Source organism: Triturus cristatus, chromosome 6 (assembly GCF_964204655.1).
Source record: "Triturus cristatus chromosome 6, aTriCri1.1, whole genome shotgun sequence".
In the NCBI taxonomy this organism is placed as follows: Eukaryota; Metazoa; Chordata; class Amphibia; order Caudata; family Salamandridae; genus Triturus; species Triturus cristatus.
In genome coordinates this window covers 1,012,585,101-1,012,604,048 of record NC_140589.1, presented here as the reverse complement: position 1 = coordinate 1,012,604,048, position 18,948 = coordinate 1,012,585,101, and the positions used below count along the sequence as shown (strand labels likewise).

General features: G+C 46.3%; 1 protein-coding gene across 4 annotated transcripts in view; it reads right to left on the bottom strand.

The window, feature by feature from the left end:
* Positions 1-4,144: 4,144 nt before the first annotated feature.
* RASGRP3 (RAS guanyl releasing protein 3) overlaps positions 4,145-18,948 on the bottom strand; it is a 540,454-nt gene continuing 525,650 nt past the window's right edge. For 3 of the 4 annotated variants that reach the window (XM_085611793.1, XM_085611795.1, XM_085611796.1), the window contains 2 exons: positions 17,300-17,667; positions 4,145-5,264 (listed from right to left, as the gene is read on the bottom strand). In XM_085611793.1, coding sequence (XP_085467919.1) covers positions 5,256-5,264; positions 17,300-17,667 — 377 coding nt within the window. In that variant the 3' untranslated portion in view covers positions 4,145-5,255. The remainder of the gene's footprint in view (positions 5,265-17,299; positions 17,668-18,948) is intronic. The other variant, XM_085611797.1, reaches the window with a different exon arrangement.

Sequence of the window (18,948 nt, the reverse complement as noted above, 5' to 3'; positions counted from 1 at the left end):
TCCTGGCTGAAGAGGGGTGAAACCACGAAACCGGTCCTAGGATGCTTGTTTCCAGTCCAGGGAGAACCTGGCTTGGCAGTTCGGGCTGGAATGTTCCCATGAGCAAAAAAACGATGGATTTAGGCCCAGATCTCTGTACTGAGGTGAAAGTATGACATTGTCCTGCATTCTGTCCATCAACTGTTGTTTTTGCAATTGGATTCAAACTAGGCTGGCTGATAAAGGGTGTTACCCAGAAACCGGTCCCAGGATGCTTGTTTCCGTTTCAGGGAAGGCCTGGCTTGGCAGTTTGGGCTGGACTGTTCCCATGAGGAACAGGGTAGTGACTGATTTGCACATAGCTGGGTCTGAACTGAGGTGGCAAAGTGAGCTAAAGAATGATGATGGATGCAACCCAGATATGTGACTGGGGGTGAGTGTCTGAAAAGTTTCAGTGCTCCGTCCATCATCTCCTTGTGTTTGCTTTGATCGCCCTAAGTCCGCAGGGTATGCCCAGACATGGGTCCCTTGCTCACTTAGCCACTGGATTCAAGCTAGCCTGGCTGATGAAGGGTGTTACCCAGAAACCGGTCCCAGGATGCTTGTTTCCGTTTCAGGGAAGACTTAGCTTGGCAGTTCGGGCTGGACTGTTTCCATGAGGCACAGGGTCAAGACTGGTTTGCCATTAGCGGGGTCTGAGCTGAGCTGGCAAAGTGAGCTAAAGAATGATGATGGATTCAACTCAGATCTGTGACTGGGGGTGAGTGTCTGAAAAGTTTCAGTGCTCCATCCATCATCTTCTTGTGTTTGCTATTTATCGCGGAACGAACCATTGCGCACGGCTTTCAGGAAACTGAAATATGACACTAGAATGCCCATTGCGTATTCAGTTTCTCGTTATTTATTTTCCATGTGGTGTACACGTCAAGCTATTTTAAAGTTAGGTCCTGCTCAATTTGATTATTCTATTCCCCACTGTGACTGGTCTCTTTTAATTCCATTCTGTAATATTTTAATGGTGTAAGCATGCATTTTGTATTTATCCATTCTATTTTATTCTTTATTTTTATAGGATTTTTTACAAATAATATTGTAATGCACATGCACTTTATTAAGCTATTCGTATCTCGAATAATGGTCATATTGGGATATTCGATAGAATGAATTGTACTGTATTTTTTAGCTGTGCTTTTATCGCCTTAACAGCCGAAATAAAGAAATTTTGACTGACTGATTGACTGGCTATTTATGTCTTTTGTGTGTATGTTTACATATGTTGTGCACTACTTATAAAAATCTCTAATATTTAAAAGTGTTTGACTTAGATTAGAGCATATCCTGAAATGGCTCCTGATTAAAGTCTGACTGGTTGGTATGGCTGAAACATGTCGACCACCTTCTAATTAAGGACTTTATGGATTGTTTACTGCAAGTCCGCTTTTGTTTTTTTAACCTTTATCCTTAACCTTTATCCTTTAATCTTTTATCTTTAATCAAGCCCTGTTAAAAAACACAGATCTCACAACACCGCAGCAGTGGGGGGGTCATTTGATCTCAAGAAAGATCTCCAAAAAAAGAGCTAAATTTATGGAGCCTGTTGGGTATTGCACAACCCACCCAGCAAAGATCATAACTTGATAAAGAAGCATGGCACCATGAGAAGTTGGCGACCGGTATATTTTGTAAAGGGCATCCTCAGGATCAGTAACTAAGTTACTTGAATAAATTAATTTACACCTGCCAGGAATCCTTCAATGAATTTTTAGCAGGCGTAAATGGAGTTGTTTTTGATCACAACTGTACGTTTATGACCGAAAATACCTTCATGAATAGGGCCCATAGTCATTTTTAAACATACAATCATAAGAAAGCAGCACCGCAGACATGACAATAAAAACACAGAACTACATCCCTTACAAAATTGACAAATATAAGTACTGATGGGATTGTTTATTTTCATGACGTGTGGATTCAGCGCATTAGATAAATACAATTTTCTGACATCCAGTATTTAAGACCGGTCTGAGCGGCGAGATTTGGTTTTAATTTTCAGTATATGAATATTCAATTATAACATTCCACCGACTCATCCACCAAGAAAAGGCCATTAGTGGTAAAATTAACTCAAATATGGTGATAAAGTCCCTGTAAGTGAGAATATTGAAACATCTGCTCAGGAAAGGTCTTGGTGTTGATCAATTGATGGCCTTTGAGTTGTGTAACCGCTTTGTAACCTCTTTGTGTGGGAATGGTTAAACCCATCCCTTGATGAATTCTTGGCATCCCACATTGTTTTCATAAAACAAACACAACATAAATAAAAATAACACTGTCCCCAAAGCTTATCCAAAGACACACTGACTGGCACTCACACTTTATTGCTTTGTTTGGCGCTTCAGTTTTTATTACGAAATGAATTTGACCTAAAGCATGATCATTAAACACAATCAAGGAGATAAAAACAAGAAGACAATACAAGTAAGAGTGATGCATTCAACAGTCATCGAAGCAGACTTTAACATACAGAAGTGGGAGAATGTCATTGACAGGGGCAATGGTCGTATGGCTAAGGCACAGGTTGTGCAGGCAGTATTTGTTTTTGTAATCGCCTCACACTCATTGCATGCTGTTTTTGGGCACATCTTATGTCCTTGTCTCGGTTTTTTTTTAATCTAAAAAAAGACTGATTCAGTCACCAATCCTAGCACCACTCTTTATTATTAATGTTAAACTTCCAGCATTCTAATTCTGACAATCACCTTAGAGTAGAGCCTGCTACTCAAGGTGTATTGTGTAAATAAATACCAATCATAAATCTGATAAAGCTAAATAAAATGACCGCCTCTATTGCTTGGCCATCCTACTAACCGTACAGTTAAGTCCATAATTTTTTAGATGCCCATTAGACACTAAGACAATTAATATACAAATTGAATAGTATTTATTCCATGCCAGTGAAAGTATATGTGCCGCAATAAATACAGTGTAATAACTCATCTGCATTCATACAATTATCGCTGCAGTGCAAATATCAAAGTTGTTACCGTAGTATAGTCTAACTAGAGAAATCATTGCCTCACCTACTAACCTTTCCATGTTACAGACCGAGCTGGGCCCATGCATACAAATCCTATTTAACAAGATTTTACCTGGTTGCCCATTATGCACTGTTTCTTTCCATTACTCCCTCTCACTTCTCATGTTCTTCTCCCCACTCTATCTTTCTCACTTGCTTTCTCTTTACACGGTAATATATGTGTGTGTGTATATATATATATATATATATATATATATATATATATTTTAAAAATATATATATTTATTCCGTTTGTGGAGGCATGAAACATTGCAATGATGGTGGTGCTTGGCTTCGACAAGCTCCACCATCCTCGTTACTTCAGTACCAACCCAGCACTTGCCCAGATTCAAAATGGCTTTGTGTTATACATATATATACACACACATACACACACATATATGTATATATGCACACACAGACTTACATACATCCAACAAATATATAAAGTTCTTGAGTGGCAGTTAGCTTTCTTGGGCTGAATTCATTAATTTGCAGAGCTAAGTGGAACTTAGGTGTGCAGATAACTCATTTTACTCTTTTAAATGAATTTGCTCCCCTGTAATATCAGAGCAGTATGTGTTAGTGTTACTTGTGAGTACATTTGTTCCCAGGGATGGACTGTGTGACATTCCATGGCAATGATGTCTGCCTGAGTAGGGGCATCCACAAAATATAAACTTGGGGGTATTCAGAAACATTTGCCAGGCACATTGCATCCTGGATGTGGTTGAAGATGTTCATCTGTCAAGGCCATGTGAACCCAGGGTGGGAATGGAGAGGAAATACTTCCCCATAGTTGGTGGTGTAGGGGAAGGGTTTTCCCCCAAAAGGAAAAAATAAATTATGTTGAAAAAAAAAAGAATGTTTGAAGTATACTTAAACCTGGGTACCATAGTTACGCATGTGTAAGTACGCACCACCTTCATTTATGAATGCACAACTTCTTCCACTGTAATCTGGAGTTCACAAAACCATACGCAAAAGAACTACTCCTAGGAACCTGTGACTGTTGCAACTTCCCGAAAGGCACCTCTAGAATCCTCTGAATCCCAAAATGATTTGAAAACTGTTTCAATCATAGGCATATGTCTATGGGCGTAGCTTTACTAGAATCGAGCCTACTGTGTTTAATGAAGACAAGCAGTTTTACAAGGACAGAAACTGTTTCAAAGTTTGCACAACGTGTCTTTTCTCTTGTAGTATTTTTGTTTGAATTGGCCAGTGTTCAAATTGCATCTCGAATGCAAGCATGTAGAGGGTGTGCACCCACAAGCTGAATTTTGATGACAGGCATACAAAATATTACATTAGCAACCAATAAAGAAAATTATTGAAACTGTTAAGATAACATTGATCAATAGTTGATACATAGTTGCTGGAAAACATTTTAGCATTAGGCACAAGTCTCACCAAATAGGTTAGCAGTGCATAAGTTGGGGTTATAGCTTAATTACAGGCCTTGCTGTAGTCTCTGCCCATTGCTAGAGACTGCTACATTGTCTTTTTGAAGCCTGAGGGTTTTTGGAAGCCTTCAGCACTGGAGAGTAGTTGTGAAGATGGCAGCCCATACACGTCTTGCGTGTAGGTGTAGTAGGCGTCCGAAGACAAGGCTATATCATGTGGCAAGATCTAGAGAGTTTGATCCCGTCAAGCAGAAGTTAAGTCAATAGGCCTTTTATCAAATGCTCTGAAGGGACTACAGAGGTAACCACTCATAAACAGCTTGTCCAAAACCACAAGGCCCTTCACAAACATCTTGCCAATGCATCGCTCACGCAAAGCTGGCATCTGATATTCATCCTGTTGCAAATCCTCATCATTCCCATGAAAGTCTAAGTCCAAGAGAGCCCAGGTCCTTGTAGAAGTGCAGATTAAAAATACCTCTTCCACTGTGTCTGTAATGGAGCCCACTCTGTTTTGTAGGAAGATAGTTCATCACATCATCTCCATCAAGCAGTAACAGCGGCCATGAATATTTTCTGGATCTAGATGTTGGGACCAGTGCACTCTGTTTCTCTTTCATTTGGTCGATCATGTCTTCTGTCCCTGAAAGCGAGACCTACAAGCATTCTCTTCAGTGAACAGGCCACCCGCCAAAAAGTGCATTGTGGTGAAATGCTGCGCCGTCTCTACTCGGAAGAAAGTCTCAGGATTTCCAGTGTTTTCTTCAGGGGGGACTGCTCTTGTCTCGCCGAGTTCAGCTGTCCTGCAAGAAAAGTTCACTTTAATACATCAACTTCACTTTTTCAGTCAACATCTTCTGATGTTAGCAAAATAACACGTCTAAGCTTAAGTGTGATGGTTACACCTATGTTCTTGTTGCAGCTTGCTGTCACTAGTTCAGCTGTCAATGCTCCCTGTTCGTTTACGATTAGTTTCTTCTAAGTAAAGTGTTGTTAAGCCACATTAATATTCTCTCTCTCTCTGTTTATACATCTATATTTTCCCAAAGCAGTGTGAAAGACACTATAAATGGGTGCACTCCCAGGAAGTCAGCTTTACGAAATTTGCATTTTATTTACAGCACACACGTTACCCATCGCGTTTTGGTGTCCACTCAGACCTTGATCATATATATGTATGAAATGAATTAAATAGCAAACAACAACTGGACGTAAAAGTATAGACCGCAGACATCTCCTATTCAGTGGGAAGCAACCCCTTACGAACAAGAGCAACGCTAGGATACAAGAACGAACACACTCGCATGCAAACACGAGGAATTAATTCCTAAAAAAACATACAATTCAGCATATATTTCAACTAGAAGTCGCGAAACACGAAGGCAATACATATTTTGTGGCTCATAACTAATATTTTTATACAACATTTCTGCAACTGAACCACTAGATGGCAGCATTACTCTATAAAATATAACTTCATATCGAACATCCTCGGACAAAAACTTCTAGCATTTGTCTCAAGTGTTTTTCATGTGACACACGGGTGCGGCTGCAGATGAGCCGTCTTTGTGTGTTTTTTTGGTATCTCTGATTGTTTTCTTTGGTTTGATCATTTTTTGTTTTTGTAGACGCACTACTGCCTTCGCACCAGCTAAAGATGCGATTAAGGCATGCAAAAAGGTAAATAGAGATACCTAAGAAACAAACTCGAGCCTGTCTTTGCCTCCTCAACGTTTCTTAAAAAGTGCTGCATGAATGACATAAATACGGCCTGAGATGGAAATACCCCGCTGATAACATTACAAAAAAACACACACACACAGGTCAACACATTTGCGATCTTTAAGATGTAAAAGTGCAGAGAGCGGTAATTTATCGGCACAGATTATGGGGAATATTCTCAAGAACGTGTGCTAATCATCGCAAAATTAGCAGAACGCAACTTTGCATATCGCAGTCTATTGCGGGAAAACAACGCCGTGTTAACGTAGTATTCTCAACCCGGCGGCAACATGCGATAGTATCACGATAGCGAGTCAATGACCGCGTTAAAATCAACGCGACGCTGCAAAAATGCGAAACACGAACGTGAAAAAAGTTGCGATGAGGCCAATCACGATGCAAAAATCTGCGATAACCAGCGACAGGCATGCAATTCCCACACATCTTGCGGGAAAATGCACTATAAAAGCAGAACAATAAAAACACACCAAAAACAAAATAAACTGCGTAGCAACATGGATGCACCCGGACAGAGTGCCCAGGTCAACGCGATCCCCACAAGCCCCACAGACCACCAGCAAGGAACCTCGGGGTCGAGGAAAGCCAAGGATCAGAGGAAGATGAAGAAGCGGTTCAGTCCGCATGACAACCGGATCGTCGTCACGGAGGTGACAGAGCACCAACAACTGTCTGTCACCTCCACCGTGCCATTGGCAACACAGACGGAAAAATGGCATTCCTGAATGAAGTCAGAGTGTCGAGGAGGCCAAGATGCGCTGGCATGATGTGAAAAGCCAAACCAAGCAGAAACCCACTGCCAAAAGGAAGGCAGCAACGGCGAGCTGGAGCAAATGGTGGCCACAGTCATCAGTGTGGAGACGGTGTAAGGAGTCGGGAGTCTGGACACTGCTCGACATGACCTGACACAACATCAACAGGGTGAGTAACGAACAGGGACTGGGGTGACAAGGGGTGACAGGCACAATGGCACACATGCATAACGACTTGTAGCACATCACACACCCACAATGGCCCTGGGCCATGTCCTTGATCCCCGTGGCACACTGCAGCACACATACAAACATCAAGTAGGCCCCCGTCCAACATATGCCCAAAGGGGTCCCTCACCACACATCACCAATTCCACAACACACACATGCATCCGTGTGAAACACAGTAAAGATGCGTATTTGTGAGCCACACTGACAATGCAAGTGACACTACATGACGAGCAGCATGGCTGGAGTACAATCACCATGACATCGTGCACGCCACAACACTGAGGTGGCTGAGTGTGAACCACATCCGTAAAGGAGCAGGTCACACTCTGACACATCCACGTGCACAAACAACCACTGACGTCAACAATTCATCTGCAGATAAACAATGCACAAGAGTACAAAAAACGTCCAAGAGCATAAATGACCCAAGTCACCAACATCACAGCACCTTAAAAGCACAAAAGTCAAAGGCACACCGTCTTCAAGGGATAAGGGGCAGGAAAGTCACAGCTGCAGGGTCGACTCTCCCACAATGCAGCACACACACATGTGGTACACAATGTGGTAAACATGCAACACTTACACTGCAGAACAGAGGACACAACTGGGTCCGCTTGTGTGTAGAAAATGGCCAATCACATCTGACATAGTAGGATACTGTGAGATGAAAATGTACATGTACAACCTCACCTACGTCATGTAGTCCAAATGTCCACTGTCCCGCATCACCCAAACAGTCACAATGTACACTGTCATGCAGTCTGTATGTAAACTTGAACAATGCGTCAACATACATGCCAACACAATGTCAACAAGCATCTCCCCTTCACATTGCAGAGGGACAAACAACAACTCCAGCAGAGTAGACCAGACAACTCTACAGTGATGCTGAAGAGGACCTCCACACTTTCGACACCGACGCCCTACAACAGTTCGTGGACATCGACCTCCAGGAGCAGGGCAGCACACACTACCACGGCTGGCTCCCAGCAGCCCACTGAAGCACACATCGCATTCCCAGGCCAGGTGTCAGACTGCCAGAAGGGGGTGGCCGAACAGGTGTGGGTGGAGTTTGACCTCATGGAAGCCGAACTAGATCACATATGTGGGTGTCTAAGTCCCATCAGGGACCACCTACACTCCACAACAGAGGCCACACTGCGACAGAGACACATGCCTTTGCACATTTCCACTAATGAACCACACCCAGAGCCACGGGATAATCATCCACACCCCCACGCTGGACTGGCGTATGCCGGCCCAGTTCACTCCTCTTACGTATTGAGTGGGGGACGACAAAGCTACATGTGCAAGGTCTCACCCGCTACCTGCGGTGACATGGCTGCGTTCGCTGTACACGGCACAAGGTAATGTTGTAGGACCCGGGGCCCTAATGCATACATCATGAGCACACGGACCCACTCAGATAGTTAGTTGAACTGGCTACGGGCACGTGCGCTCGACACCTTTATTGCCTGGGTCACATGTACAGTGATGCCTGTGCTGGATGTGTGTGGGGAGAGTGTAAGCCAGCCCTCATGGAGTCGTTGGTGCTGGCAACAACTTGAACAGTGATTACAATTAAAGCGGAAACAGAAAACACCAGCAAAACATAAACAACTGTGAAGCATCATGGTGGTAGCCGGAGAAAGTACAGTGTTCACCCAATATGCAACCAGAAGGGTCCATGTCTTGAGCTGCACAGAGTTAGTGGCCCTGGATACACTGCGGCCGGCACAGGAACAACGCCACAGGACAGTGACTTGTGGTGCAGTGAGATAGGGCCACGCGAGCTGAGCGGGTCTTCATCGATGTTGAAGGTGGATATAGCAGAGGGTTACGGGGGACATTGGAAGGTGTCCTCCAGGGCATGATGTAGAGGGCAGAAGCCGGACGGAAGCGGCAAATGGAGGAGTGGAATGCTACAGCCTTGTTTTTGCCACAAAGTCTGTATCACCAACATGATGATGAAGACAACCCCCAGTCCATAGACTCAGTCGCCACCAAAGTTCAAACAGAAAGTGTCCATGGATGTCGGGGAAAAGACTTAGTGGCACCGGAGCTGAAAGGGGATGCAGTCTGTGATGAGGCCTGTACAATGATATAAAATCTGCCATAAATAAATCAAGACTGAGTACCCAAAGTGTGACCTACTCGACCGCAGTGTAGGTCCGAGGCAGCAGTCAGCAGGGGCCCATAGCCACGTGTCATTGGCTCGCGATGCACAGAGTTAGTGACACCAGAGCAGTTGTTGGCAGTGTTCGATCACCTCCGTAATGATTATTCTTATTTCCTCCAGACCCAAACGCGTCTTTCCACTTACACCTCTCCTTGCGTGCAATGATATGAACTCTGCCATACACAAATCAGGACCCAGTTCCCCATTTGTGACCTATGTGACCGCTGTGTAGACCGGAGGCAGCGGTCAGCGCGGGCCAACCACTCTTCAACATGCTCCTCCTGGAACTCTAACACACGACGTTGAAATGGCATGTGGGGATGTCTTGTGGTTGACAGAGGTAGAAGCACCAGAGCTGAGCGGGTGTTCAGCCAGCGACGATGCCGTGTCCTGCCTGGTACGGACTGGATTGGATTGGTGTGAGGCCTGCTGGACCGCAGTGTAGGCCGAAGGCGTGGTCATCAAGGGCTCACAGACACGTGTGGTTGGGATGCTATGCACAGACTTGGTGTCACCACATTGAAGGGAGTATAGAGATTTTATACCTGCATTGAGATGTGTACTTGGCCATTGTAGGAAGGTGGAATCTGACTAATGGTTGCCCCAACTTTTTGCCTGGTATTTGAGTGGTTTTTGACTAGTCTGGCTGGGATCCTGCTATCTAGGACCCCAGCCTATCTGCTTTCTCCCTAAAACTGATGTGAGTACTCTAGGTACAAACCTAATTGGATGCTGGGCATGCCCTACCAGTCCCTTGTAGATGGTACCCTAGGTACCCAGGGCATGGGTCCCCCAGTAGGCCTACCAGGGCTGCAGCACTTATTGTGCCACCCTGGGACAGCCACACAAACTGACACCACCAGACCACTACTGTAGTCTGGGTAAGGTGGTGCTAGCACCCCTTACAGGGATGTAGGTACACTATATCCAATGCTATTACAACACATATACTCTCATAGGTCACCCCTATGGCAGGCCCTGGTAATCCTACAGGGCTGGGTGCTGAGGTATGTGTGAGGGGGGGACCCCTACGTGAGTAGGGCCTCTCTGCAACCTTCGTAAAACCGTTACTGGGTTGTTTGTAGTGTAGCCATACCATATACTCTTAACCGCATTATAAGTTATCGCGTCATCGCTGTAACTTGGGAATGGCTACACAGAACCATATCGTGTTTGGTGTCAAACATGAAGGAATCATACCCCCAGACCAGCCATGGGCATGAGGGTACGATTCCCCCTTGCTAGGAGGGTGATATGGGAAAAGCGGTAGAATTTAGACACCAATTTAAAAGTGCACATGTATCACAAAATGGCTACTGTCCGCCACCTACACGACTCTGGCTGGCTGTTGCTGGGGAAAACCCCAGCCTCGCCATCTGGACAATAGGGCTCCTGTGGCAGGGAGGTGCCAGCACCTCCCCAGACAGGATATGTGGATTGGAACAGGGTGGGTGCACCAAATGTCCTTTCAGAGTTGCACGTAGGCAGCTGCAGAGCCCCAATTCTGCATACACCGCCTGGAACCGGTTCAGGGGCATCCTGCCCCTCGCCCAGGCGGGAAACACACAAAGGGGAGTGGGTGTAGCCACCCTTTCCTGCCTCTACTCTGATTGGTAGGCTCTTGTTGGGACCATCCCCTAATCTTGGGGATATATGTGAATAACCTGGCCCCAGAGCCTCAGATTCGTCCAGAACTTAACAGAACTGACCTTCGACGAGCTGCTGCCCAGCTGACTGAAGAAATCTCCCTTGGGATAAAGGAGTTATCCCCCTGCTTGGCAGGCACCTAAAAGACTGCAAGATACCCGGTTGGAACTTCGCTGCTCTCACGAACTTCGACGCCTTCCAACAACCTTGAGGTGGGTCTCCAGTGCATCCTAGAGTCCTGGGAGCGTGCCCAGCAAATCTGAGCACCGTGGACCACGTGGGTGCCGAGATCCCTGCATACCCCAAGTCCCCGGCCACCTCTTGCATAGCACACGACCCCGACCAGTGGGGAAGTTGTGCTTTGGCCCATTTCTGAGTCAACCTTCAAGCAGCATCCGTGCCAAAGCTCAGCTCCCTAGTCCGCTCCGGTGGCCCGTGGGAGCCCTTTTACGCACTCCATTTAGCTGCCTTCCGCAGTCCCTTGTCTCTCGACTTGTGGGCCCCGACGGAGGACAATCTACCTTTCCAAGAGTTCCCCTGGTTGTTCCAGGCCTGCTCTGCGCTCCATGCAAAGGAGAGCACCCTCAGACCTCGTGGGTCTGCACCAGCAGCTGCTTTGTCCGTCCTGCGTGGGTTGCGGTTGCCAAGGCTTAGTGGATCCAATCGGGACACTAACACCGCAGCGACCCTCATCCGACGTAGGACAGTCGCCCTCCAGAAGCTGGCCTTCCTTGAAGCCTCCCGGAGCCCGTGACTGCAGAGCCCAGCTGCACCTTCCTCACCTGAAGCACCCGACATCGACAGGCTCCTTGCTGTGAGCCCCCTGGTCACTGTGCTGTGACCCAGACTCTGTCCCCTCTGCTTTCAGGTTCATCTTTACCTTTTCTACATCTTCAATCTTCACGACTTCAACGACGCTTTCAGCTAGCAGCAGTTTGGACTACTTTTCCATAGAAAATCAGCCCGCGACCCGACACCTGAATCGACCTATGCACCCGGCTTCCCTGGGGCAGGTAACAGGGGTACTTCGGTACTCCCGTGGTGGTGGGCTCTCCAAAGCCTTAAGTCTCAAGCCTTAACTTTGTACTACTGCTAGAAGTGTCTTTAAACTTTAAATATTCAACCGCGACATTCTCCATAGGCTAACATTGCGATCCCGATAGCAGCTCTTTGCACTGCACGCGTCTCCTGTGGGTCCCCTTCCTCTTAACTGTGGGTGGATTCTGAAGGGGCAAGCGATCCTGAATGCCCTAGGCATTGCCTGTAGAATTGTCGTGGTTCTTATACCACTATTTTAGTATATGGTTTGGTCCCCCCCTGGGGCCCATTGATTTCTGTGCTATTTATTGTGTTTATAAATGCTTGTTTGAAGTGTAACTTTGCCACTAGCCACATAAAGTGACTGTGGGATTCTGTCTAGAATAAATACATATATTTTATATATATACCTGTGTGGGCTACTCTTTCATTTGGTTATTCAAGAGGTTATTATGGTAAAACAATAAGCTTAACACTCCTTCAAGACTTAGCCTGAAGGCTGCTCTCCACAGCTACCACTAGGATAGCTTTCTTTAAAGGTTGTCTTAAACCTATCATCAATAAGAGTCGAATTGGACTGGTGCAAGGTGTCCCTATAACTAGGAACAGCATATGCCAGGCCAACTTCTCACAGCCATTGTATAATTAAGACTCAGTTCCAAATGTGTGACCTACGTGACTGTAGTGTAGGCCGGAGACAGCTATAGAGTACGTCAACGAGAAAGGAGTACAGCGGGCCGGTGTTGCGGAGGCCGTGATGGTCTGAGGAGGCTGCCAAGGTCGCGGGCCTTGGGCTTGGAGCTTGCGCCGGCACGTGGTGTGCCCTCTATGACACATGTGGTGTCGGCAGGTGAGCATTGAGGTCTGGCTGCACAGGGGCGGACAAGACAGGTTCGGGGACCAGCGGCCCGGGGTGTAGCAGGCGCACAGGATCGCAGGCAACACCGCTCATGGCGATGGCGATGGCATCGGCCTCGTGGCGGGGTGGGAGGCCCCGCCCTGGCAGACACGTTAGGCATTCCGGAAGAGAACCACACCCAGAGCTCTGTGCTTTTTATTATCACCCCTACGCTGGCCTGGCGTACGCCGGGCCAGCCCACTCCGCACACGCCTACAGGGGGGACGTCACAAGCTACATTTCTGCGATCTTCCCCACTGGCTGGGGTGACATGGTTGCGTCCACTGTCCACTACACTCCAAACACCAGCAGCGCATGTAGACATGGACATGTCTTTGGTATGCATACTGCAGTCTGTCCAGCACATCTCTGCCACAGTTGGCATTGTGTACATTCTCATTCATGGGTCACTTGCCTCCTTCACATATGCCTGGTTCCCACCTCTCCCCACATTCCACTATTGTGTGGCTGAGGTGCCATGCCGTTGAAGGCTCATGTACATGGCTAGCCCAGGTTGCCACAGTAAGTTGTGCTGTAGTGTCTGGTGGGTGGGCATGTTGTTTGGCATGTTGTATGTGATTTTGTAATGTGTACATTGCCAGAGTTGTGAGTTGCATGATTGTGGAGTTGAGGTGTGTGGTGTGTTCATTTGGTACTTCCCAACGAGCAGTGCATTCCCATGGGTGGCATCCTGGAAGCACTGGTTGATGATAGACTGTCGGAAGATGATGGAATCATGCACATTGCCTGGCTAGTTGGTGACGACATGGGTGAAGTGTCCCCGGTGGTCCACTATTGCCTGCACATTGATGGAATGTGTGTGCTTTCTGTTGCGGTGGTTGTGTGCAGTGTCGTCAGGGGGCACAAGTAGGACATGTGTGCTGTCTCTTGCCCCCAAAACGTGCTGGAATCCAGCTATGGTGTATAGTCCTTGCTTGGTCTCCAGCTGTTCCTGGGCATTGTGGGGGATGTATAGATATTAGGGTTCCAAGCTGATGATGGCATCCAGAACAGGTGTGAGGAACTTGGATGGGGCTGGCTGTGAGACTCATCTGACTCTGGCAATTGTTGGTTGGGAGGTACCAGAGGCCAATAGGCGCAGCACAGCCAGCAGCTTTGTCTGAGGTGGGATGTTGCTTGTCCGCTGTGTTGGTACCGTCAGTTTGTGGGCAATGATGGTCAGGATGTGTAGGATGGTTGTCCTTTTGAGCCTGTAGTGGACAATGACATTGTCTGGTGTTAGGTCTGTGAGGCTGGTGCATTTCCTGAGGATCCGCTGTCTTTGTACATGCTGCCTCTGTGGTGGTCCGGGGGTGGGGGTGGCGATGGGGGTGTTGGCGGTGGGTGTTGTGGCCCTATTGGGGCTCCGAGCTGCATGATCAGTGGCTCCATGGCATCTGTTGGTCTTCAGATGTGACTGTGGGTTGGGCTACCATTTCTGGTGCTGGTTGTCGTTCGACATTGCACCAGGTCAGAGCAGGTGTTAATTTCCTGCTGCTAACACGCCTTATCGCATGTTTTGAGATCTTATCGCCGATCTGGCTGGTCGTTGAGAATGTAGCGAAGTGGTGTTGTCGCGGCTTTTTGCTCGGGAACGCCTACTCTGCATCTCATTAGCGATAGTTGCCGGGGTCATCTGTGGCGATGTTTTTTGCGGATGCTATCGTATCGCAGGTAAACTGGTGATATCGGCTGTTTGCACCAGCTTGTGAATTTGGTGATAAATTTATCGCGACTTTGGCTGCGATAAAGTGCTGATAACTCGGCGATAGATTCTTGAGAATATGCCCCTAAGATTCTTTATGTTAAGGTAGATGGCATCGGGTATTGGAGGACAGATGGCTGAGCACTCTGGAGGATGGTGGTGCGATCTTCACCTGGCATACACGATATTTTGGGAGTACATAACAAAATTATGGAGGTTAGGCAGGTCCCATTAATGCTGTTTGACAGTAGAACAAATGCCAATGCCATATAGCGTGATGGTAAGTGGTTCAAACATTTGTCATGTAGGTAGATCGTGATGAAGTTTCACCTTCCCAGCAGGCATGTTTGTGTGTGCATATTGGAGTGAGGACAGCAGCAGGTGCACTGCTTGCTGAGCGCCAGAAAAGGCAAGTGTTTTCAGGCCTAGGATGAAGCTGATAATGTAGCTCCTACATGAAGGAAGGATGATGTAAGAGCTACTGCGATGTGGCATATTTGGATGACTTGGAGTACAACTGCAACCTGACTGGTGGTCGTTTGAGTGTGAGGGTATGTGTAATGTAGTTAGTTGGTAGCTGAAGTCAAGATCTGGTCTCTCAAGAGAACGTAGCAGCGTTCATGGGTTCTGTGCCTTGGCCAGACCTATTCGACCTCTGCCCACCATGCCAGTAAAGATGGGCAGGGGATTGTCATCGTCCATGAAGGGTGAAAGCCTAGTATTGCAGCACCCTCAGGCTGGCAGAAGGACACGAGGACAGGAGGATCCATGGGAACCAGAAGCTGGACCGCCAGGCCTTGCTGTTCGCCAGCAGCCAGATGCCCTTGGGCTCTCTGCATCGTGCTGCCCATTCTTTAAGTTGAATTGAAGAGAAAAGGAAGGTGAGGGCTTGGCAGATCTGAACCAGGAGATCTGGCAAACCCTCCATTCCTCGGTCATGATAGCAGCGGCACCAAGACGCCTCAGGTCATTCGAGCGCTGTATAAAATTAAAAGTTAAGCTAGCAGATCCATGGTGGGCAACAAGTGAATGATACACACTGAGACAACAATAATGGCTACTACCAATACTCAGGGCACAGGGAAAGTGTTGGATTCCTGAGGGATTGTTTTCTTGCAAAGAGTTGGTTACTGTCATTACCAAATGCCATACATTCCCCAACCAGCAAGTCTAGATTGAACCAATATAGACCCTTGAGGATCTACCTAAATATTTGGCATGATGGGTGTCTGACACCAATATCTGCATACATGATTAGTTTTCGCCTTATTGCTTACCGAGCCACTGTCTCAACTAGGTGGAAGCCTGGCAGTTACAAAAACCCCAGGACGGGTCTATGTGCCTCTTCAGATGGCAGTAAAGATGATACATTCCCTTATTAATGTGTGTGAGCCATAGGGCCAAGAGAATGAGGTGCAGGAGGGACGTTGATATACTCCCCAAATGTATTGGCCACCTGGATTCCCAGCAAACCTTGGTTGTTTTATTACATTTCTACCTAGTTGCAATAGTTACCCTTTAAATAAACTCTCTGGAGAATGGCACCTAGCCACTTGTAAGTGGGGCCTCTTGGTTGAGATTGCATGCGGAATGGTACTCTTGCCCTGCAAACTGAAAGGAGGCGCTACAACGTCCGCTATTGCATTTATATGTCTATATAGTAACCCTAACACATAGACCTTTCTATACTGCAATTTTCACCTGACTAACCTCCAAAATTATTTGTTATGCACTCCTACAATATGGTGTATGGTAGCTGAAGACTCCTCCCACGATTCCCCAGAGTGCTCAGCCGTCTGTCCTCAAACAAAGTACCACAGAGAAGCAGCAGGTTTATTTGGGGATTGATTAGATCAACAGAGTGAAGAAAACTTAGGCATCAAAATAAAAGAAGGAAAGCACCTAGAAAATCCAGAACCATCCAGAACACTGCTGCCAGACTCATCCTCGGCATCCCACGACATGAACACATCACCCAACACCTTCGAGACCGCCACTGACTCACCCTTGAGAAGAGAGGAACCTTCAAGCTACTCACTTACGCCTACAAATCCCTACACAACACCGGACCCCATACCTCAACGAAAGAGTCTCCTTCCACGTACCCAAGAGAGACCTTCACATCACCGACCTCGCCCTTGCCAAAGCCTACGCATCTGCAGAGCCAGAACGGGTGGAAGTGCCTACTCCTACATTGCGGTAAAGACCTGCAACAAGCTCCTGCTCAACATCAGACGTTCCTCCACTCTGCACACCTTCAGGAAGAGCCTCAAGACCTGGCTCTTTGGCTGATTCGGAGCTGCATGCCCCCGCGCCTTGAGACCCACACGGGTGAGGAGCGCGCTTCAGAGATCCCTGATTGATTGATTGATTGATTGACCTAGCAAAGCACTGTGAAAGGACATATACCGGGACCTGTATGAGTAAAAACCATTGACATAGTCAAGGTACTCTACACCATCCTCCCAGCCTTCCCCAAAGCCATGCAGCCATCTCTATCCCTTGCTGTGTTTATTACTCTTTAAACACCTTAATCTCCAGACATACACATGGAAAATAACCTCTAACAACCAACTATCTCTAAGTCTGCAAAACCCTGGTTATGTTTTACTGTTCTGCAAACGTTTTAATTTGTGTTTTTAACAAACCTCAGCTTCCTGCTTCTCTTGTCCTGATTCTGTTACATTCTGATCAACACCACAGTCTATAATCTGCATCTCAGCAAAGTCGGCATTGGCTTGCATGTTGGACTTCTCATTTTCCCATTTGGCGAAACCTTTACTTTTGCCCAGTTTTCCAGAGAACTTGCTCTTCATTTTGGGAAAGGTGTGGGATCCAGAGTCGCTCCAGCCTGGCTCATGCCACAGAGGCTCAGTCTGCGTTGCCTGGCTTGTGGTGGCCCGCTGGAGGCGCACAGAGATCTTCTTGGAGGAACCTGTGACCAGGGTGATGCCGCGACTGTCCAGGCCCCGGCTCTCTGTCGTCACAGTGGGAAATTCAAAGACTCCATCTTGAGCTGCAGGCAAAGGGGCGGGAGAGCGGTTAGTTTTCAGAGTTCTATATATTTTTTAACTTCTTTTATTTATACAATGCAACTTGCTCAAGCATGAATGGAATCACAACTAAGTATTAAACAAAACATACATTAGCTCTTTTTTGTAGGTATTGCTTGCTGTTAGTTATTAAACTCTCGTTTGCATACAGTTTGTTTTGCTAGATTCTTAATTCATATTCACAGCTCAAGAAACACAGTACAGGAATTTATTATTTCAAAAGGTAAAATATGCTATCAACAATCAAAGCACATGTTTTCAAGTGTTTGAACCCATCTCAACGTTAATTTCAATTAGAATGTGCACCATTTGCGGATTTTAAAATAGCGGTTGAGAGCAATAAACCAACACTATTGGAATTTATTGTTGTTTGGCTATTCATTAATACTCGTTGGGTGTCTCATAGAAAATGTTTTGTGAACCAGACCTGGATATTCAGGGCGAACTCACGGGGGCAGGTCTCTACTCGTAAAAGAAGCTTGATGCAGCCTTGATTTTTTTTTGTTTAAATTTCTTTTATTGCATTTTATCATTTCAGAAAACACACAGGTTAGAGTGATACAGGTCATGTATATCGATTTACACAGGCATTCATTTTACAGCTTACAATGTACCGCGAAACTTTCAGAAGCCTTACAGGTTAGACTCGGTATACACTATACAGCAATGTTTGTTATATGGATCATACTGGTCCGATTTCCCATCTGTAGTGGCTCTAGTATTGGGGCATGACCTGGTGGATGGCCGCTTCATGCATCCTTGATGTAGGCATAAGTAAGCAACGTCACCCCTGAGGATCTGATCTACTTCTGGAAACGTTCAGCGAGACTGGGGTGATGATAATCATTTCTGAGAGACCAGAGTAATTGTTCATATCCAGTAAAATCCTAAATAAATTATATCCACTCGTGCTTTTGGATGTGTGTATCTGTTGTAGTGATATTTTGTAGTTTTTCTATATTTATATGAAAGAAACTTCCAGTTATGTCATTGGACTGAAGTAAGAAGCAGGCACTCTGTCTTGCTTTAATTCCCAAATGTCTAGCAAATACTCAATTTGCTTAATCATTAAGGGTATGTTCCTGAGTCCAGTGGTTCTTATCTTAACCTTTTTACTTCTATGTAAACCGCAAAATCACTACAGGAACTCTGATACCCCAAACTAAGCAATTTCTGCGAGTTGAACCTCAAAACAACACAAAATAGAGAAACAAGTATACACCAATCAAATGCACAATTTATGA